The sequence below is a fragment of the Sylvia atricapilla genome, chromosome 1 (assembly GCF_009819655.1).
Source record: "Sylvia atricapilla isolate bSylAtr1 chromosome 1, bSylAtr1.pri, whole genome shotgun sequence".
Lineage (NCBI taxonomy): Eukaryota > Metazoa > Chordata > Aves > Passeriformes > Sylviidae > Sylvia > Sylvia atricapilla.
In genome coordinates this window covers 41,558,170-41,581,463 of record NC_089140.1, presented here as the reverse complement: position 1 = coordinate 41,581,463, position 23,294 = coordinate 41,558,170, and the positions used below count along the sequence as shown (strand labels likewise).

Genomic DNA, 23,294 nt, shown 5'->3' with positions numbered 1-23,294 from the left:
AAAGCACAAAAGCTAAGGCTCAGTTTATGCTTTTCAAAGACTCTCGAGTCTCCTCTACATTTCAGGTCCACGATTATGAAATGACAAGAAGAATAGTTACATCTCTGGTGCGCTGGGAAGATACGCATTGTAACATAACTGAGGCACTTGTCTCATACAGTAAGGATGACCACAGAAGTGATTCGTGGATCTGGGCTGACCTGTACAGCATCTGCTTAGCTCGTTATGGTGATCTTGAGGTTACATCCTCTCCTTTCAGGAAGCGTGGACATACAGTACTTTTTGGTAAAGTCTGGATGAATGACGCGACTGATGCGGTATGTCGATACACACTACCTGCTGTCGATTGAGCAAGAATATTGTGTTGTTCCTGAGTGCTGGGCACACCACCCCGCTCACGAGTGCGGGCACAACTGTGCTGCTGGTGTAGTGTACCACGGACAGTCACCTCCTCGGTGGGGACGGGGCACAGCCTGTGCAAGCATCAGCCACACGCGCTGTGGCCCGGGCACTGCGCTGTCCGCCGCCGTCCCAGCGCCCATCCCGCCGCCGCCCGGGCGAGCGCCTGTCATGTGGCGGGCACGTCACGGGGGCGCGGTGCGGCGGCCGGGGCCGGAGGCGGTCTCGGTGCGCGCTCTGCCCCCGCCACACGCGCGGGTCCGCACGCCCGCCCCGCGCCCGGGCACCGTGTCCTGTGGGGTCGCTCCCCGTGTCGCACGGCGCGCGTGCACCATGCAGTCCGCGTGCGTGCTGTGCCTGTCCCCGTTCGCGCTGTGCCTCCGCGTGTGCGGCCCCCGCCCCTGCGCGGCCCCCGCCGCGGCGGCGCCCTGCCCCTGGCCCGGGCGGGCGGGGCGCCCGGGGGGGCGGCGGGCGGGACCCCGCGGGGCCGCGGGCCACCGACCGCCGCCCAACTCCCCGCAACGCCCGGCTCGGAGGAGGCGGCGCGGCGGTTCCCTCGCCCGCCGCGGCCCGGCCCCTTCTCCCCCGGGCGCCGCCCCTCTCCGCGCCGCCTGTGAGTCAGGGCTTTGCCGGGCACGGGCGGCAGCCGCGGCCGGAGCGGACGGGCAGCCTCCGCCGCGGGGCTCCATGGAGAAAGCGGCGGCCGAAGGCGGCGGCAGCAACAGCAGCAGCCGCAGCAGCAGCCGCCCCGCGTCGGCGGGCTCGTCCCCCTCGTCCTCCTCCGCCAGCCGCGGGCTCCCGGGCCGGGCGGCAGCCGCGGGCAGGCTCGATGGAGGCGGGGGCGGCGGCAGCAGCCCCGGCTCGGTGGCGGCCAGCCCGGGGGGCGCGCAGGCGCCCAGCGGCGGCAGGCGGCGGGAGCCGGTGCTGGAAGGGACGCTCAGCAAATACACCAACCTCCTGCAGGGCTGGCAGAGCAGGTAAAGCGCCGGGCCGGCCCCCGGCGGCGCTAAGGGGCCGCGTCCTCGCCCCCGGCCGCCCCCAAGATGGTGCCCGGGCAACCGGCGCCGCCCGACCCGACCCCAGCGCTCCCCGGCCGCCGCGTCCCGAGGCCGGGCTCCGTTCCCCTCTGCGCCCGCTCTCCTTCCTTCTCTTTGGCTTGTTTATTTTTCCAGCCGAGTTTGGCGTACGGGCGGGCGGGGAGGTGGCCCGGCGGAGGGTCGGTGTCCCCGAGCGCGGCCGCCGCAGGTGCGGGCCGGGGCCGGGGCAGGGGAGGGCCGAGGCTGCACATGCTGCTGTCCCTGCATGGCAGGGTTCCGTTCTTTAGCTCCTTCTTCTGTCACGTTAGTCTCCATCTCCTGTGAAGTTAGCTTGGATAACTTAAGAAGGAAAAACGGAGAGCCTCCCAAAATAAATAGGGGAAAACATCATGCTTGTGATTATTACTATTTTTTTTTTTTTTTTGTTATGTGGTGGGACAGTGGAAACAGTTACCTTTGCGTTCAGTAAAATAACTTAGGTTGCTATGTTCTACCTGTTTGACGAGCCCTAATTTATGTTGATATGGTGACAGGCCCAGGTCCTGCAATTTGTTGGGTGTGGACAGGCTGACTTGCATCTCTGGAAGTCCCGAGGAAGGTCTGGTTTTGGTCTAGTGGTACTGCAAAATTTTTACAGAGTTGGAGCCAGATTGTGGAGTTAATAGTGCTATATTGGGATCTGTTGAGAGCAAAAAAGATTTCCACTTAATGTTTTACCTTTTGTTACTCAACTTTGTCCTCTTAGTAGATGGATGAAGATATGCGTCCAAACCTCAAATTTTCAATATAAAGCAACACTGTGGTGATTTTAAAGAGAAGGAAATGCTATAGGGAAAACACGTACAGGACTAGTAATGGAGCTCTGTAGACTCCCTTAATGAAACAAACAAAAAGACCAAAACCTGCTGTTACTTACATTAGATGATCACAAGCAGTAAGAACACGGGAATGGCTGGGATCTTGATGTTCTGACAGTAAATTTACAGCATTCATAAGTGACAGAGTTGCATAAATGCCAGTGATGCTCTGGTGTTGACTCGTATGGTTAAATCAGTGCTAGGACTACTGTAGCAGTACTTCCTGAAGAATTTCAGGAGCTGGTCTAATTCCATGCACTGGAGGCCATGCGTAGGTGTACCAGCTGTAAGTTACAATGAACAGGTTTGGTGTGAACTGGAGGCACGCTCATCTCCATTAAGCTTGACTGTTTCAGCATAGACATTGAGAAGGCCCTTTGCTGTCATTTGTCCTCCTGTAGTTTTGTTTAAGAAATAAACACATTTTGATACCTAAAATGTAGGACTGAAATCCATTACTAAAAACTAAAAGCCCCCTTTTTTCCCCCTGACACCTCCCTCTCTTTTTGCTCCTTTTACTGTGTGTGATTTTAAGGGTGTAATCTGAAATTAAAAAAGAGAGGTAATGGCTTGTAAGACTTTGGGTCTGAAGCTGCCTGTTTTTTGTATTTGGAAACATTAAATCTTTGATAAGGCTAGCAGCTGGAAGAAGTGTGCATAATCTGTGCATGTCCAAGAAATTTTACCCCAAAACATCATGAAAAAAAGACAAATGTCACTTAAGCAGTTCTGCCACAGCAGTTGAAAATGAATGTTGGCTTACTTTCAGCAGTCTTTTTTAATACTGCTTTATTGTCCTTTGTCGATTGCCAGTTTTATTTTCTGTAAGTCTGGCTTTTTGAGCAAGTGATTTTCCATGAGACATCTTTTTGGATAAGTAACTTTTTAAATTTGCTCTCTTACTCTGTTCTGTTGATGCACGTAGCTGTGGTTTGGGATGTGGAACCTGATACAAGTTCTAAACAGATCAGTTGAAACTTGAGGCTTGTAGAAGTTGATCTTACTATATAATGTTCGATAAATGAGTAGTGATCCATGTGTTTGAGCATGGCTGTCTGTTTGGCCTTCTGGATATTTGTTATGGATTGTGTTTAATGTGAATTGGAGCTCATTCTGTAGCAGTCTGTAAGTGACTTTGTAGCTGGCACCTGCAGCGTATTTGTTAGCAGACAAATTAGTTTAGCGTTTATTTGAAAAAGACAAGATTGTTTAGCTGCATGATCAATACAACCAGCTGGCATGAATATAAATAAAATGGAAAAATAAAGCAAAAACTGACAGAGTTCACTTATCATGGAGTTGGAATGTTCTTCTTTAAAGCTCCTTATCCATTAGCCTAAATAATTTAAATGTAGTTAATGTTAGCCCTTGACATGTGGTATTGAAGTTGAAAGGCTTTCCTGGGTTATCCAACACTTAGTGTGCAGAGTAGCCTTTACAAGTCTGAAGCAGTTACTGTAATTTGAATTATAATAAAGTTGTGTCACTTCTGAATAAATGTTCCTTTAGCAGACATATGCAAGGTAGTCAGATTTTGGATGAGGCAACTGAATATGGTAACAGAAGCATATCACTTCATTTATAAGCATTAACTGAAGTAATTGAAGGCATCCAGATCAGTTAATTTGGATAGCTGCATTACTTCTTATTTTGAGAATTTCCAAGGGTTTGTTGTTTGTTGCTAAAGAAATCCATTTGTTCTACTATAGCAGATCAGGAGCAGCCTGATCTGGAAATGAGCGATGTGATTCTTCGCCTTTATGACAAGCAGAAGGAAACTGGTTGTTTGTTTCATTGTTTTGAGGCAGTTTTTTGTGTGAGAGAGGTGTCAAGGGGCCTGGGCATTTGGAGTGTCTCCACTTAAGCCTGTACGTTTCTGTGGATTTATTCAGGTATGGATACCATGGAGAAGGGAGCTTAATCTGAAACAGGCTCTTTGACATAAGAACACTTCTGTCTGGTTGGAGACATTAGGGCATCTGGCTGAATTTACTGTGAAATTACGGGTAATTGTGTTCTCAACTGAAGTACTGTTACAAATAATTTCTATTGGGATTTACGTGGTACATGTGTATGGGAGGGTAGAACTTGCATTTTAAGCAGGAGTTACGTGGATTTGATGGGCAAATATGGTCTCTGTAGTGTCATCTCATGGCATGCAAGACCTATTTTTCCTTAATTAATTTGAAATTATTGAAATACTTAACATCTGTAATGTTACTATCCTGTCTTCTGAGTAGAGTGGCAAAATGTTGTAAATAGTCTTAAACCCCACATTTTCCCAAGGTAGTGGAGAATTCATGGTGTCTGCATCCCCCTCTGCTTTTTCCCTGAAAATACTTAGTACTTACACTCGCAGGGTTTTATCCTGCAAGTGTGTACGAAGTATCAGCTGCATTTGAGCTGGGACTTAAATTTGGGTTTATAACCACAATAAATGGAGCCCTGGCTGATAGATGTTGTTGCCTTTCTGAACTGAACTGCTCTGTGCAAGTAGCCCAGGTGTTTTCTAAAGCATTATTTTGGCCTACTCCTGTGTCCTTTCTCTGTTAGGAAATATATTGTATTACCAGCCTGCATGAATCATGCCCTGACTTCTTGTACTTGGGCACCACCAGACTTCTTTCGGGGATTAGCTGCATTCCCTGTAGGTCAATAAAAAGTGTACTTTGGGGCAGTCTGGGGATTTTTTGCACTCAGGATCTTTATCAGGCTTTCCAGTGCTGTGGTGTAATCTCTTTTCTCATGTTGTTGCACAACGCAGTTGCAGTCTGACTCCTGCCACAACAGAAAGATCCTTTCTTATTACCAGTGTCCCTAGCAGCAGGTAGCCATCAGATTTTAGTGCCACTTTAGGGACTGATTTCACTGGCTCCCAGAACTTGTGCTGCTCTGAATGCAGCTGTTACAGGAGGATTTTCTACATATGCTGACAAAATGTGTCAACACTGTATTATGCTGTAGCAAAAAATCTGTTTATAACATTTATATATATATATTTTTAAGATTTATATATATATTCCGGAGAAACAGATTGTGACTTCTTAGAAGAACTGATGAAGGTATCTTCAAACACAAGTAATAACCTCCCTCTCCCTCTTTCTGAGTCTTCCAGTCAAGTCGTTTGTGCAATGAATTGGGGCATTTTCCCAGTATAAAAAATTAGTATATGGTCATGGAACAAATTATATGACTACGGTTGTATGGGTATACCTGTAAGGCTGCTGAGAGGGAAATCTGTCCTAGAGAAAGAAACGGGGTTTTTTAGTATAAAAATCACCCGCACTCCTAATAAGCCATATTAAATAGCCTATCAGTAGACAGTATCTAAGAAGGAGAAAATAGCCACACACTTAATTTAATGTTTGCAAAGTTTGCTGAAATCGGAAGTTTTTGTGTTCTTACTGGAATTAGATTAACACCAGCTCCTCCACTGTGTATTTTTTCATCTTAGTGTGATTCTGTGGCATGTCTGTCCAATCATGTCTTTGTGTAGTGTTGTAAATACCCTCCAGCATTTATTTGCAGAGTCCATGAACAGGGAGACTCCTTTTTAAGGAGCTGGAGGTACAATATTTGTCTGTTTTTTTACCTCTCCTCCTTGAATTTTGGAACCTTGATTATAATTTGTTAGGAATTGTAGAAATTTGAAATTTCAAAGCGTTTTTATACTATGGTGCTAACATTCTATTAAAGATTTTACTTGCAAAATAGATTTTACTGGAGATTCTTGTCCCTTCACTTGTAGGTTCTCTTTGTAGTAGGAGGCAATGTGAAAAGGAAGAGATCTACTAAAACCCAACTTATTTTAGTTCTCTGGAGCAAACAATGTTTCCTATGCTAAAAACTCAGTAGCTGCATATTTTACATAATTTAAATCAAGATGTATGTCATTAGTCTTCAATAAACTTTGAATTCAAAATGCCAAAAAGTCAGTTATTAGTAAATTCTGTTTTGGATTAAGGCATTAATCTGTTTTCTTAATCCTAAGATTTATGTAGCAAAGATAATCACATTGAAATGTAAGCTTTCTTTTTTCTTCCTCTCCTTCCTTCACTTTGCTGTTGAAACGTTTCCCCCTTAAGTATCATTGATGCTCACTTAAAAAAAACAAATGAAAGTTAAAAGAAATAAATTCATCTTTTAAAATGTATATCCCTCTTTGTAGGAAAATTTAAGTTACATACTTTCTCTTTGTTTAGTTAGTGGCTGATTAAACCTAACTGGTTTAATGACAGACTGGTTGATTAGTTTGAATAGCTTTTGCTGTTGCTTCTAAAACTAGCTCTGTTGGGAGAATGGAGAAGGCGTTTCAAACAGCAGTTAGAGAAGGGATTTTAACAAGGTAAGAGGCTGAAAAATCCATCATTCTCTGCCCTTCAATAATGCTTGCAGGGAACATTTGGAAGAAGACAACTTTGAACCTCAGGCTAAAACTGAAAAGGATGGTCTTGCGATTAAGGAATTGGTTTCCACTGTGGGGGTGTGGATTCTGGTTGGAGAACTGCCATGGACATTTCTCTTGTCCCCAGGCAGGTAACCCGAGCTCTTTATTCCTCAGCTGCTTGTGTCACATGGTGTTAGGGCTGCATATGCCTGTGCAGAGGATAAATTCATATAATGGGTAATAACCTAATGCAGAAGATGCACGATGGTAATGTGGGAAAAATTTGTTTGAAAAAGATGAGACTCGGGCGTTTTCACTCAGGCAGTATATTTGGGATTTGCGAGTGCTCTTCAGAGCTGAGCGGCAGTCTTGTACCAGAGGGAGTGAGGTGACAGTCAAAATAGAATGTGGTCTTCCTTTCACCCAGATGTCACAGCTCTCAGGCAGTGCAAAGAAGTGTCAGTTGGCACTAGCACTGAAGCAGGCACTTGCCCTTCTCTGGGTTTTATTATTACTGGCTCATTTTGCTGCTAGGTTTTTCAGTGGTGATTTCTGTGCTTAGCAAGGCAGTGATAAATGTGGTTAGAAGGAGCACACATGCACTTGCTGGCTCATTTAAAAAGCCCCACGAATTTATGAATATGGATTTTGTTCGTGTAGGAGAAGTGGCAGTAGGTTGTTAAACTAAGTAATGTGTCAGGAGTAATTTTATGAGTATATCAGTATTCAGAAGTTTTCCCTAGTTATTTTATATTTAAAATCAATTGTTCACTAAGAATCTATTTGGTCCTTAGCTTCACTTAATAATCTTACTTTGTTATTCATGATATATTTAAAAGACTGAACTTTCTAAGTGAAAAGGTTGCTAAAAATTGCCATAACAATGGGTTTTTAATACACAACTATATTTGTTAAATATGTATTGTAATGAATGATGAAAAAAAAAAAAAGGTAGTGGATTTGGTTCATTGAAAAATGCAGTTTATTTCATATAATAAACTAATGTAACTTTATTTGCAAGTATCTCTGCATTGTGCTTTAAATCTTGGAGGCTTTTGTGGATATTTTCCTGAGATATTTGATTACTTTTTGGAACATAATCCAGAGAGACAAAGTTTGCTTGGTACTTAACTGTTGCATATAAAAATGTTGACATAAATGCTGTCTAAATGCTGCTGTGCTTCACTTTCCAAGATGGCGTTTAATTAGTAGGTAATTTAAAGCTGAAAGGTGGAGATTCTTAACTACTTGGTAGTATAGCACAAGCCATGGTTTCTATTCTGTCTAGGCTTGTGTTTCTCTTTGAATATTGATCTGAGAATTTATCTTCTGGTGATAGAGGACTGTTCATCATAGCCATGGGAACAATTTGCCCAGAGTTAATCACTACTTAAAAAACTGCCTGTTGTACGTAGTGTGTATCAACCTTTAACTCTTCACTGAATCTCATTATGCTGGACTGAAGATACCTCTCACCACATTTGGGTTCCCCGTTCAATATTTTTGGGCAGGCTAAGTGGTTATCTTTTGTCTGTGCTTGGAGTACCTAGACCAATGGTGTTTTCTTGATGCAGGTCAGTTGTCCAGGTAACTTTAGTAATTTATGATAGTCCAGATGGTTATTCAGTGTTTCAGTTTTTATTTATGTGCAACACCTGAACTGTGTACGCATTCAGTTATAGTTGCACTTGGGATCAAATGCAAGGATAATGCATTCTGTTTGCTCCACCTCAATATTTATTCCCTGCTTAAAAAGTTCAAAACCCAGTAGCTTTTAAGGTCTTTTTTTTTTTTTTTTTTTTTTTTAATTAAGTTGCTAGTTTTGCCTCCTAAGTTTAATTGTTAGACTGACATAGGGACCTCATGTTCCCTGGTGCTGCTTGGGTTCTCCAGACAGGTATCTCCATACCCACACTCTCCTTGTTTTCTATTTACTTGAACTACAACATCCTGGTGCTTGTTATGCCATTTTCTCCTGGTATCCAGTATTCGACTTGATCCAGGAACATATGGTGTAGTACCACCCAAGTGCCAGAAGTGTCAAAATGCAGGGTAGCACTTCACTACCCTTTTTTTGTCTAGGAAGGTGTTGGGAAGGAGTTGCTGTGGTAGCTGTCAACCTGCAGACTGCTCTCTCCACAGTTAGCATGTTTTTGCATATCCCCAGTGATCTTTCCTGGGCTTTCTCATGGTGCATGGAGGCCTTGTTTTTTTAGGGGGTAAAAACAGCAGTTAATTATTCCTTTAGGAAGACAATAATTTTAAAATATAGTTGAGGAAAGTTATTATTAGTTGGAAGAATTATTTGACCAAAATAATCAGTAGGTTTTCCTTACCCTGAATTTTTATGAGTCAGTTCTTTTCTAGGTGAATCCTGTATCTTGTAATTATGAAATTTTTGTCACTAGATATGTAATTTTATTTTGACAGTATTGTCAAAGTACTGGAAAGCCTGATGTTGGCTGATGGTAGCCTATTTTCCTATCATCAGCAATCTTTATGGAAATTTTTCCTCCCATGTAGGTCATTGCTAAGCACTCCAAAGTCAAGTACTGATTGCCAAAAAGCCCTATTAGAAATACATTCACTCAAATAACCTCATTTAGTTATATTTTAAGGCTGACTCCATCTTTTAACTTTTCTTCAGTGCATTTGATGTGTAATTTTCTGTGGTTTGGATGCTTGTCCATTGTTTCTGATGAAGAGGAGCTGGATGCACCAAGTGTTGATGAACTTTATCTTTTTTTTGGTCATTCACTGTATGAGTGGTGTAACCTAACAATTTTGTTGGTTTTTTTTTTTTTTTTTTTGTTAAAATGGCAGTTTGAAATTTGCAGTATGAGTCTTCAGACTAAAAGACAGGGATACACTGATGTGTAGTACTAATTGCTGTGTGCTTGATGCTCCTGCAGGCTTAATGTGGTTGCTATTGGGTATCAGCATTTGTAGGTGCCTTAAGAGGTACTTGACTGAAAAGATCTTAAGCTATCAGTTGGATGGTCCTAAGCCAAAATCAAGTACATATTTCTCAATGACAGAGGAAATGGCATTTCTCAAATGCACAGCCTTTCAGGGGTTATCTCTTCCAGTGTTAAGAGCTGTGCCTTACATAGTGTGCCTTTAGTCAGGTTTACAAGATCTTTTATAAAATAAGTGGATGTTTATTTGATTTGCTTGAGAATGGACGTGGAGCACAGTTAAGAATAGTGGTGAGTCAGGAAGTGCATAAATGTATGTTGGGGCTGTGTGTTGATAAAGCTTCAGTGCTTACCTTATATGCAGAATTGTGAACCACGCTCCACTTACAGCTGTGTTGGTTGTTGCATCTTTCACTGAGGTAGGGCACACACGCTGTGAGGAAATCTGCACACTGTAGTCAGAGTAGTGTGTTTAACCTCAGGTAGAGAAAGGTGTGTGTGTTTTTCCAGCTTTGGAATATGGAGAAAAGCTTCCTAGTAAAGGGAGACTTGTTTAGGCAAATGCAGGCAAGATCAGGCATTCTGCTATTTGAATTTATGGAATGAAAAAAAAATAGGAAGAAAGAAGAGAGTAAAAGGTCGATTTCTTGTCTGTTGCCATTATTTGGAGTTGAGTCAAGTTTCTATGTAGTGCTTTTATCATGGTGATAGAAGGAAAATAGTGAACTTAATCATGAAGAAGGTACCAAAGTATATCCAAATTAACTTTATCCCAGCCCAAAGCAGCACAATGGAGAAGCAAAACAGGTTATTCACTACTGTAAGCATCAAGCATTTGGTATTTTTGGATGGTTTGATTTTGGTTGTTTTTTAGCTGAAAGGTTTGCCTCCCTTACCGTGAAGTGTAGTGTGGATTTTGCCTCTACTTTCTTCACTTCTCTACTTTTCTCCCGTTTGATCTTACCAGCCTAGTGAGCTTTGTTTTATGGTCATTGTGTTCATATATCAAAATTATACCATTTTTATTATGCAAGTACAAGGAAGGGATAGTTTGGCAATAGAACAAGGGAGGAAAGAAAAGAGTAGAATGGCTGGAGAGTTTTAGAAAATGGGTTAAAACATCTGGAAGATGGGCTGATGAAGGCAAAGCACTTGTAGTTATAGGACAAGAGGGAATAGTTTCACATGGAAAGAGAGTAGGTTTAGATAAGACGTTGGGAAGAAATTCTTTAGTGTGAGAATGGCAAGGCAGTAGCACAGGTTACCCAGAGAAGCTGTGGATGCCCCATCCCTGGAAGTGTTAAAGGCAAAATTGGATGGGGCTTTGAACAACCTGGTCTGGTGAAAGGTGTCCCACACAATGACAGGAGGCTTGGAACTGGGTGGTCCTTAAGGTTCTTCCAACCCAAACCATTCTGTGATTCTGTGAAAGGGAGGAAATGAGTGAGACAAAAGTAGATGCTGAACTGAATATAGCACAAGGCTTGACCTTTACTTCTTTAAAAAATAGCCTGGAAGTTGTATAACATGAATTCAGAATGAAGTCTTGAAAACCCAAGTGAGAGAATTTGCTCTTATTTATACATTTTAATTGTGCCATTAAGAATGGCACACAAGAAGTAGTGAAGAAAATAGTATTTTTTAAATTGCAAAATGCATAGTGAGGGTTTTCCTGGTTTTGCTTTCGTCCTTTTGCCACCTTCTGTAGCAGAGCTAATATCAGGCAAGTAGAGGACTAATGTCAATAGCAGCTAGAGGAAGCTACTGACAATGTCCACCTGGATTTATATTAACGTGCCAGACTTACCATTGCCCTTTCAAACACAGTATTGTTTTTATATGGGAATTCAAGCATCTGTGACGATGGAACTATTTTATTGCTAAAGGTTTTAAGTACTGTTTCCTCATTTTTGATTGGAACACTGATGATCTGGATTTTTATAGAACAGTATTTCTAGGAATATGTATGTTTACAAAGCAGCGACCTAATGCATAAAGGTCTTCAGAAGTCAGTTGCTCACAAATCTAAATATTCTTTCTTGAGAAGGATCAAGGCTAATGCTCTGCATATCTTGCAACATGTTAATGAAACCGCCCTCTTATGGATTCTGTGGACTCTATACATGTTTCTAAGAGACAGTGTTGACAAGGTACTTGGTAAAGATGGCTGCGTATCAGCTGTCAGGATAAAGACCGAACACAGAAACTTGAACTTCTCATTTCAGTCAGTGAATTAATAGTCCTAAGAGTGAAGGCAAAGGAAACACTATTGGATTGTTAAGTATTGGCATAGAAAGTTGAAAAGTTCAGTTATTCTAAGATGATGTAAGAAAGGTCTGGTTTCTGCAAAGCTTTGTTTGAACAAGCTGGGTGCAGAAGAGCTGGAAGGAAACCAGTATGCTGATCTTGTAATCAAGATTCTTACTTTGTATATTGAATTTTCTCTCATATCATGTGTAAAGAAAATACTGCATTGGATACATTCGTTCTTTCCAACTGGGAACTTTTTAGATTGTGGATAGAAAGAAATATTTCAAGTGCTAGGAGGAACAAACAGAAGAGAAGACTGAAATTGAGAACTTCAGAAATTGCCAAAGTAAGACCTTAACTTGCCTTTTGCTTCTTCTTTTTCTTCTGTGTGTTTCTTTCCCTATATATAAGAAGTACATGCAGTTCACAAAAATGACGTTAGTATTATATTATAGGTGAGTTCTCAGCCCCTTGAATGTGACAGTGAAATGAATATTTCTTGTCCAACAGGTTTTGCCAGTGAAATAATATTTTGAATGAAATTTACAGTTGGGAGAAATGCCAACATTCATGTTGTTCAAGTTTGAAAACCTAGATGATAATTTGTCTGCATTTTGAAAGTGAAAATAACAGCTCTTATAAACATTGCAGTAAAAAAACACAGAACAAAATTTAAACCAGATGTTTTATTCCATCAACTTGCACAAAAATTATTGTTGAAATAGATGTGTTTGGAAGGTGTTTGCCTGCTAGAAAGTATCTGGCATTTAATCTAAGATATAAGCTTAGAATATATCAGAATACTTTGTGTCTAGAACAGCTATAGAAAATGTACCCTCAGTTAATTATGTAAGTAGTACAGAGTGGAATGGAGGAATGAAGAATTAGCATGAGGATTGGTGTTTCCTGGCATCGTGTATGTATCTTTATCTTCTGGAAATGACTTCTAAAATTTTTGTTTTCCTTTTTGTGGTGGTATTCAGATCTTATTACTATGAGTTCCTTCCACATAAATTACATGAATAATGTAGGTATGTCCACAAGGCAGAAATAGCTAAATTAACGTGAGGCAGGTATTAGAAAGCCAGATTCTTGAATACGGAAGCTTTGTATAGGCATTATAACTCGGGTGACCTAGATTGATGAAGATAAACACACTTCTGATAAAAGATGTTTCAAACTATTTCACATCCTGTTTTGTTAGAAATGGCAAGGGAAAAAAAAAAACCTTGCATCCATGAGCTTATGTCATTGTCAGTATTGCATTGCATTACCCAATAAAAATAAAATACTTACTAAAACTGGTTTGTAGCACAACTGTTCTATTGTTTAAACTTTTAACACCGTATTTTGTGGTGATAGTGTCTTCTTAAAAAACCTAAAGGTTTTTTTTTTAAAGTTTTTATTTTTCATCTGAAAGCATCACAGGTACTTCACAAAATTTGAAGCATCAGATGTGATGCTCAGCGTTCTTGAGGTTAGACTAAGAGGTGCTGGATATCTACCTGACCACATTTTTCCTCATTAATTGATTGCTAGATTAAATATATATAGTGTTTTTCTTTTCTTGGTGTAACAGTGAGACCTACAAATGACTCTTATTGATTGATTACAAGATGGTTTTCAAATCTAAACATTAATTTTTCAGTTTACAGGAAGGTTATTCTTTCTTGAGGTGTTTTACTCCTTGATGGTTTTAGCTGCAGACTAGAAAGTAACGGTGAAGAGTTTCTATCTTCTGGCAATGATTCTTGCTGAGGACAGGGCATTGCAAAACAAGGATGCACTCTGAAGGTCTGGCAAAGAAGTTGGTGGACTGTGATACAACCTCAGTAGAACTCTGCTGACTCAAGGCAGCTAATTGAAGATTTATGCAGTGATATCCATCCATGGGATGTGTTTATGCTTTCAACCTCATTGGATTGCATTATTGTAATACAGTACGGTCAGTATCTTTCTTTGACAGGTTCTTGTTCTTAAAGAGTTGACTTCAACAAAGTAGCTTCTGAATATTGAAAAGATGTCACCTTGAAATCTAATGGATCTAAAACCAAACTAGGAGTAGTCTTGAATATACATGAAACTTTTTCTGTTATTTTAAAAACATAAATGAAATACTTACCAGTCCTTAACATAATATGTAGTGGAAAAAAAAATCTTACATAGTATGGCAATCCTAGTTAATAAGTTTACTTCCTTTTGTAGAAGATCACTATGTAAAATTCAGTTTTTTAAAAATTTACTGTATAATCATGCTGTACTACCCTATCCATCCTTCTGTCGCCAGTACCTCTGTTGTCTCTTCTTTTTTCAAGCTATTTTGAACATCCTAAGGCATTTCTGTGATTCCATACTCTGTTTGTAAAAACTAGAGTTATAATTGATGCTGATGCAAGTCCTGTCCAGTTAAGTCTGTGTATACATTTAGTACTTACCAGGCATCATGCAGTATATCTACAATTGTTCCACACCCAATAAGGAATGTAATTTACTGAACCAAGTAAAGTCATCATCAGGGGGATAGTACAAGGGATCTGGAGGCTGCTGATAAAATATGTGGTTCATATTTTTCGTTTCTATTCATTCTTTTTTCTCTGTTTCTCTCTGGGAGGCCACTTTAATTCAAACATGCTGTTGAGGCTTATTTCAGAATTATCACTTCTCCTCCCAAGTCCCAAATCGCACTGGTTAGAGGAAAGTTGATAATTTTCCCCAGAAGTGAAAGCTGGGGCACCTGATCTGGGAGTACTTCTATCTAAAAGGGTCTCTTTGCTCCTGGATGGGAAAAACACTGGGAGACTGGAACATCAGAAACTTCTAATTCCTTTTTTTTTCTTTTTTCCTTCTGTCATTACATAACTTGCTAACAGGACTGCTGTTTTCCCCCAGTTGTTACATTTTGATAGTAAAAACCCTAGTGAAAGTGTAATTATGCTGGGAAAAGCACTGGTACTCTTATCCTTCTTTTCTAATTAAGAAACTAATTTAGACTTGATAGTCATAAGAAGCTGTGAGAACAGCCCACGTCTTAAAGCGAAGCTCTCAGATGTGGACAGAGCTCAGAAATTTGAGAATGGGTCGCAGTGAGCGGTTGATAACCTGTGGGTCGTGACAGCCACGTTCGGCTGCTCTGTCCTTGCCGTGGGGTCAGGGGTTCAAACTGCTCGTTGGCTTCCGCGGCTTCCTGGCGGTGCCGTGCCTTCGCGGCGGCTGTGTCCCCGCCCGCCCTGCGCTGCCGGCGGGGCGCAGCCAGCTGATGCCCGCCTTCCGCCGCGCTCGGGCTGCTCTGCTGCGGGGGTTTGGGGTGCTTTGCGCTGCCTGCCCGCGGCCCGCCTGGCCTGGCCTTCATCCGAGCTCTTCAGCTGTGCTGAGCTCCTTCACAGCCCCCGGGCCCAAAGGATAGGTCACGGGCATGGCACAGCTTCCTTCATTCAGTGGGGTAAATGCTGTTGGCAAAAGGAAATCCTGTGACAGATACTGTCATTTTGCCGTGCTGTGAACCAAAAGGCTGGCAGATTATTCAAATATAGCTCAAGGCCTCCTGTAGAGCAGCATGCTCCTGTCTGTGAGGGAAAAGTAATGGAAGTGTCTCCCTGTGCTTTGACCTTTTGTAGAGGGTCAGACGACAGTGAAAACTGGTGGGGGGCTTAAGTGGCTGCTCCTTGGACACGGGATTTCTTGTGGGAATCCCCGAGCTCAGGGACCAGCCGCAGAAAATAGCCGGACCGTCTAAGCAGACTGGAGCAGCTTACAACTGCTCATCACTTAGGTTCTTATCTTTTCTCTATGCTAGTTTTTAAATGGAAGAATTAAAGCCTTGAGGAGAAGAGCTGAGCAGTTGCCAGCTGTAGTCTTGCTCTTTGAGCTGAACAAACAGGTTTGCAGTGGAATATTAAGCTTCTCTGCAGGATCGGATAAATGATAAGGAGTCTGCCTGTCCTCCTTTCCACTTTCTAAGGATCTCTTTCCCATTTATTTGATCTTGCATTTTGATACTGTGACAGCAAGTGTAAGGGGGAGTGGTGCTATAGGAGACGGACTGAGGAGAAGAAAACATTTGAAAATAAGGAGATCGGATATGAAAATATTACAGGTGCTAAAAATGAGAGGTGGATGAGCTGTGACCTCAGGTTCCGGAGAGGAGGCTAATGACATGATGCTTTTTGTAGATTTTATTCCCCTTGAGCTTAAAAATTGATTTTTCGAAAGTGGCACTTGACCAGATTGAGCACAAGAGGTGGAAATAGGTGTCTCAACTGAGAGATCTGGAAAGTTTAGTGGAACTGTCACTAGTAATAGAGAAAGCAGCTGGTATAGGCAAAAATACAGTGCAATTTCTCACAGATATTTTTTACTTGGGATGCTGTCAGGACATCAGAAACAGATGTCTGAGAGACTGAAAATACCTACTATGAGTTCTCATGTTGTGTTTTAACTTTCATCAAGTAATTCCCTCAACTGGATTTAATTACTAGAATGCTGAATTGCCTGTTTTTTACAAAAAGAAAAAAATAAATTATGAAATTGACTTGGTGTTCTGGAAATGTGAAGACTATATCTACTCCGGCTATTTATTTATTTATTACCTCCATTTGTTCTGTGCTTACATTTTTGGTTTGTTGGTGGTATTGTCTTCTGTTAGGTGCTTGGATGGATCTGTTGTGTTTGAAAGAGTATTTTACACCTGTGAGTTGGTTTAATGCACTCCTCTCGCACCTTCTTTCTGTATACATGTGCCAACAGTGGGTTCAAAGGTTCAGTTAAATTGTGTCATGTTTATGCTGTTGAAGGAGAAAATGAAACCACCTGTTGTATTTTCCTTCACAGGAAAAGAGTTCTATTTCTTGAAATCCCTGCACTTGATTTTTTTCCTGAAATTCTTTCTGAGCATTGTTATCTGCTCTTTCATTCTTTCAGAGACTGCATAGTAGGCAAGCTGGCTACTGCAGTTCTCACAGCAAGCATGAAGTTTACACTTAGAGGAGTGTAAGAAAACACCTACATTTATTGCTGGTGTTTCCAGTCTGGTAGTAAGAAGGTCTTTCTCAACTAAGTTGCGGGGTTTTTGGTGTTTGCCTATGTGTGTAGTTTTTGTGTGTGGTTTTTTTTTTTTTTTTTTTTTTTACTGTTCTGTCTGCTTTTACTGTTCTATCGTGCTGTCTGCTTCTCAGTGCTCGAAACGAAATGGAGAGCAGAAAAGAAAACTTGTCAAATGCTGCAGTGCAGGGCCAGTGTGAGTACTGAGGAGTGTGGTGGAGGCGGGTAGTAGGGTACCAAAGAGCACTGCAGAGCAGGAGTGACCTTCGATGTCAAATCTTTGATTGGAAAGAGACTTAACAATTTGCCCCATAAAGTGAAGGAATAATACTGCTTTACAGTGCTTTATTTTGAGAAATAGTAAGTTTTTTCAAGTGGCTGCTAAAATAATGCATCACTCTGTAGTTCAGATTTTCAGTTGAGATATTTCTTATTCGACTTTTCCCTACCCTTTGTTTTAGTGCTTGAGCATTTCTGACTGTAATCTGGATGTTTCAGATACAATGAGCAAGAAGAGTTATTTTTTTGGGGAAGGAAGAAGTGGAAATAAATGATACATTGTCTATTTGTGGTGTCAGGTAAGGAGCAGCATCTATTAAGACTATTTGCAAACAGTTGATAACATTTGATAAACTAAAAAAAGACTACAAACAAGTGGAGAAGTAGAGAAGTACTTAACACACCATTGATTTTCTAATCATAATTAGGGACAAGGAAAAAAGCTAGGTGGAAGAAGTCTTTAAACTACACTTGCAGGAAAGACATTGAAATAAATTCTAGGTCATTACTGAAAAGAACTTAGTGTGGCTGAGTGATTTTATTTGCTTCTGTTTTTTAAAGCTGTGGACTTCTGGTAACTGAAGGAAAACCTACTGCTTGTATCTGCTAGTTGAGGAAATGGCTAAGCTATTATAGCAACTTATAGCAACTTTCCTTTATAACCAACCTATTATAGCAACTTTCCTTTTTCCAAATCTCCCTGTAGCATTTATTTCATTATTATGATTGTAGAGTTTCATGAAGAAATTTGAAATGTAGCCTAAATGTTCAGGCACTAAAAGTAAAGTTTAGGGTTTCAGCTGTTACCAGAACCATTAAACTTCAAGTCTAATAGATATCTCCCAACTTGGTGTTACTTCCTGTCACGTGGAAAAAAGCCTGTTGTTTTGCTATATTTAATGATGGTTTTTACCTTTACCTAAAGGGGAGAGCACAAACCTGACCTGAGAGACTGTAGAAATCTGATGTTGAACTAGAAGCACTCTCTAAGAGATGTTATATTTGTCTCCTTAAGTTAGTTCGTTGTTCCATAGTTTTATCTTTTCCAGGCAGGTCATTCTGCTTTATGCCATTCATAAGCAGAGATGTTTTCAGTATGTTTAAAATAGTTTGATTTTTTTGCAATATTGTCATTATTGGCCTAATTTCTTAAATACCCATGCACTAGTTTATTTCAAAAGGGAAGAATTTAAACTTTCCTTTTGAATCTGTTGGTTCACAACTGTTCATAGCTCAAAAGTTAATAATTTCAGTTATGGCAAAGGAGTTATTTTTTGTGTGGGAGGGTGGATTATATCAGTAGTTCCCAAATTGTTTTTAATAGTAACCTGATTGTAGCTATAGGAATGACAGCAGAAATTGTTAAGCTTTAAAAAAGTTACAAGTGATTTTTTCTTTTGTAGAGCAGACTGATTGCTTTTGTATTAAGAATGACATCAAATTTTATTTTGAAGTACTTACCTGCCAGGTGATCAGCCACTATGACTCTTCTCAGTCATTCAGTAAGATGCAACAGGGGATTTGACAGAAACATATGTAATGTAATGTAGGAGGCTCCTGAAAAAAGGACTTTTGTAATTTTAAAATGTGAGTGCAGTGGAAACTAATTTGGCACGACTGCTGGTGCTGAGTGGTGCAAATTGTTCGTACCGTTGGGGGTTTTTTTGACTATCTAAGATTCTTATTAGTAAAGTAGTTGTTATTGTGGGGCAGGCTGTGTTTTCAGCTTGGGAGAAAATAGTTGCACGTAACTGAGTAGAAACTTGCTTGCCAGGAGTTTGGCATAGTTGAAAGTTGGTAATGGGGCAAAAGTTGAACTTCTCTGTGCTGTCAAGTCAGGAGTGCTACATACAATCACAAATGCATGTGATCTTGTTGTGGATGAGTAGAATATGCACTTCATACATTTTACTGATGCAAAATAATAAATTGACAGAGTTGAAGAAACCTGATGGAATTCAAAAAGGTTTAACAATGGTTTGACAAGGTTCAATAAGTTTGATGGCAAAGTTCACCTTATTAGTTGCTGAATGGTAGAAATGTACACAGGACAGTTGAAATAGGATTGTGTTAGAATGATGTACATGTAGATCAGAGATGCGAAGTGAAAGAGGGACCCTCATGTTCAGTCACAATGTCCCTTGCTTTCTAACTCCTCATGGAGAATATGTGGAGCTGGATCCAATCTTAATCTCAGACTAAGATTAATCTGTAATGAATTATCTGTACAATATTTATAATAATACTAAGCAGCTATGTGGATTGGCAATGTTTCATTAGAGTTAACTCAGCGTGCTGTCAGTCTGTCTCCAAGAATCTGTCACACTTCAGGGATCTCTGCTTTGTGTAAGGAAGGATCTCTTGGTCAAGTAAGGAATCTTAAACCTTGAGATACATCCCTGCTCAAGGGGAGAGTCACCTGGCAGTTAGCTGCAGTTCAGGGAGAGCTCCTGTTGGATCCACCCTGATAGGAATATTTATGCAGTGAAGTAGTTGGCTGCTTAGCAATAGTATAAACCAGATGTGTGTCTTCATTTTAGCTGTTATCTTGTTATGTACTTTGGTTCCTTGCATTTTAGGGTTTTGAAACCACCTTTTGAAATATTTTTCCTGAGGCATCTTCACTCCCTGTGAAGTACCTGAGCCAGGAGCTTTCCAGCTCACAGGTTCACCATGGGGCATGAGACCTGTGGCTTCTTAGTCAGCCTGTACCAAATTATGGCCTGGGGTTAAGTGTATCTACACAGACCTACAGCTGAGAATACTGACAGTCCAGTGATTTCCATGTGATGTTTGTAGTTGCAGAGAAATTGAGTTTTTTTTCCCTGCTGTATGCATGATTCTGCAAAGTTCCCCTTCTCCTCAAAGACTGACCTGGCTGTGTTATTCTGACTCCAGCTCTCATTGCTAGATGGGCTGTACTGGGATGTATTGCTGTGTGCTGCTACCGGGCAGTGATGGGGACTGAGCAGGGAAGGTGACAGAGCAGGAGCTCTGTGTGGCATCAAATAGGGGAAGGCTAGTTCAGCTGAACTAGGTTTTTAAAGAGCAAGTCAGTAATTCTTCCTTGAGGAGGGAGAGAGAGTTTGCTACTGATTTCACGTGAGCTTTTTAAGGGCTGCTTTTTTCACTTTGCCCAATTATGTGATGTAACATTTCAGTGAGATTTTGGGGAAATGATTGCTGTTTATTTTGCACCATTGCTGTGGACTGTGATTCAGCCTAAATCAAGTGATTAGAGTTGGGAGATATAAGTTGGGCTCGTATCTTAAGTTGAACCTTCTTTTTCCCCCTTCATTTTAGTTAACTGATCAGAAAGGAATTATATATATTAAGAAATACAGAATCTACCTAATGTGTTTTCTTCAGTAAAGTAGTTCAGGAATTGAATGGTTCACACAGAATGGAAGCAATTATAAGAGGATATCTGTACTGATTTCCTAAGTCTTCATCCATGGAGATTACATAAAATGTAAATAAGATTAAATGTAGTTTTTGTGAAAGGGTTTTAGTTTCCAGGGGAGTGTCATGTTCTTTAGAATTTCGTATCAGTAACTTGAACAGAATTAAATATCTCTGAAATTGGTGAGAAGTAGCAAAACCCTCAATTTTCTCTAACCTAATAATTAGCCTAATGTACATATAATGTGGTGCAGAAGAGTTTTTTGCTCTGGATGGTGGTTGGAAGTCTAGCTTTTTTAGACTGCAGTGTCAAATGATTCTTCAGACTGCTGTTTATTTAGTTTTAGGTAGATTTAATAAGAACCTTTTAACACATCCCATTCTCAAGCTGTTCTGCTTGTCTTCTCCTTCATCTATCTACTTCATTTCCTCTCTAGATTGTCTCTTGCTTGTTGTCAGCAGAGTGGTTGTAGTAAAACTGATATTCTGTCTCAAATCATGACATGACTGTTATAATTAATTTTCAGCAACATGTTTCTGTTGGAAACTTTTAGGTTGATGACATCTTTTTATTAGTGTGGTTTATGAATCCTATCTAAACTTTAATGTTTCATGTTCAAAAATAAAAAATGACAAAAGAGAGACGTAATAGTGCAGATAGTTGAGTGATTTAGCTATTTAGTTCAATAATTACTGTATACAAAACAGTGCAGTTGCTAGAACAGAATTTTTGGTAGAGTTGCATGTCTTTCCTCTGAGGTTTTTGCACTGTGTCCTAATACAACTTGGTTTCCAGTAAGCAGTAAAAATTAACTTGAAAGAATTCCAGTGGCCATTTTGCTTGCATTGACATTTACTCCTTTTTATTTATGTGCAGGTCAACTCCCTAAAGGTTCCTGACTTACCACTACAGGCTATTGTTGAATATGGGACTATATTTACCCATGAGGAACATTCGGATTTACCTACATAGATAATTTCCCTGGTTTTTAAGTGTAGAGACTGAGGCTAAGTAGTTTGGGCTGAGATAACAGACTCCTTTTGTCTTTCTAATTGGCTTAAGGTACAACTTGAATGATACTACTTATTTCTGTACTCTCATTGTTAAATTGAGCAAAAAGCAGTACTTGAAAGTAGCTGAACTATTTTACAGCTACTCTAATTGAAGCTAGAATAGTCTTGTAATTTGAGCTACTTCTATTTGCAGGCTTTGCTGTCAGTTTTGTGGTCTGATTACCTAAAATAGTTTGCCTGATGTTCATGCCTAGAGGTGTTAGGCTGTCTCTTGGTTTGTCATCCAGTCCTTGTCTCCTTCTCTGGATCAATGTTCGTACTGTTGTCCAGGGTCATTCCCTGTGCCTTTGTTGTTTGTTTCATTAATATTTCAGTCCCTGAAAGTATTTTATCTCCAGGTGAAATCCTAACTAATGTAGGGTCTGGCATAAAAACTCGGGGTCATACTGGTTTTCTCATAGCTGAGTGCTTTTCTGTAGATGGTCTGTAATTCTTGGCAGCAAAAGAGAGCTCCAAAAATCTGCAGCTGTCTGAAGGTGCTTCTCCTAGATGAGACATAATATTTGATAACGGTAGTGCTGGGTTAGTTCTTACCAGTGAGGAATGCAAATTGTTGGAGAAGAGAGGGGAAGACTTGACTTGGGAGGTACAAGTCAGGGAAACATAAACCAACTTCATCTCTGCAAATAAGGGTTCAATTCATCACCAGTACACCGTAAGAGGGAAGTGATAGTAAAGCTTAGGATGCGGCTAGTGGGAGATAGTGTGTATTAGACACAGGGTGTGTGACTGTGTGGGTTTACTGCTTCCTTCATACATTTTATGACCTAGTAATGTAGTTCAGAAGGCAAGCTGTAGCTGCTGAGGTGAAGGAGAAGGTTCACATGGGGATATTTCAACTGAATATAAGTTTTTTGTTCAACAGCCTTTTTCATGGGTGTTTTTGTTTGGGATTGCTACAATTTAGTAGCTGCAAATTGTAGAGCATTCGGATTATTGATGACAGTATTTTGAGATAAAACTGTGATTTAGACCAGACTGACTCACACAAATTCAGTGGGTTGTGGTTTTCTTTAAACTCTGTTGCATGGTAATGCTGAAACAAAACCAGCAATTCCAGGCTCTGAGACTGTGTGTTGTGGGGCCATTATGTTAGGTGATTGAATTTACTGTGCGTCTCTCATTATGTTTCATGAGAACCAGGCTGTCAAATGATATATATGATGTATTTGATTTGTTTGTGGATGTTGTAAGAGCAAGTAGCAGAAAGACCAAGCAAAGGTGTTCTGGTTTAGGGCAAATTTGGGACGAGACTTCCAAAGGTGTCCCTCTAGAAAACAGATTCAAGTGGCCCCTCCCACAACTGCTTCAGGAAAATATTTCCTTGAAGAAAAATGGAAAAAAACCTGCTTATTTAACAAACAAAGTATTCACAAACATGAAAGATGAATAATATTAAAGAATAAAACCTCTTGCCATTCTGAAGAGATGGCAAATTCAGAAAGTCTTTGTCTTGGGCTGTAGCTCGGCTTGCCCAGTCTCTTACCCTAGTGCTGGAAAATGCTGTCCTGGGCCCTGGTGGCCATGGTTGTGGTCTTCTAGTGTTCTTCTGGTTTTTTGGTCCAGAGCAGGCTGATCAGTTCCAAGAAGAAGAAAAGCCACAGTCTGGGGCACTTCTCTGCCTCAGCTAGCTAAAAATGAGCTAAAAGCAAAG

The 23,294-nt window shown here is 40.7% G+C and overlaps 1 protein-coding gene across 1 annotated transcript in view; it reads left to right on the top strand.

Annotated features, from left to right (window-relative positions):
* Nucleotides 1-1,032: 1,032 nt before the first annotated feature.
* Nucleotides 1,033-23,294, top strand: part of OSBPL10 (oxysterol binding protein like 10) — a 117,398-nt gene continuing 95,136 nt past the window's right edge. The window contains exon 1 of the mRNA XM_066320289.1: nt 1,033-1,376. Within this exon, the coding sequence (XP_066176386.1) occupies nt 1,087-1,376 (290 nt within the window). The 5' untranslated portion in view covers nt 1,033-1,086. The remainder of the gene's footprint in view (nt 1,377-23,294) is intronic.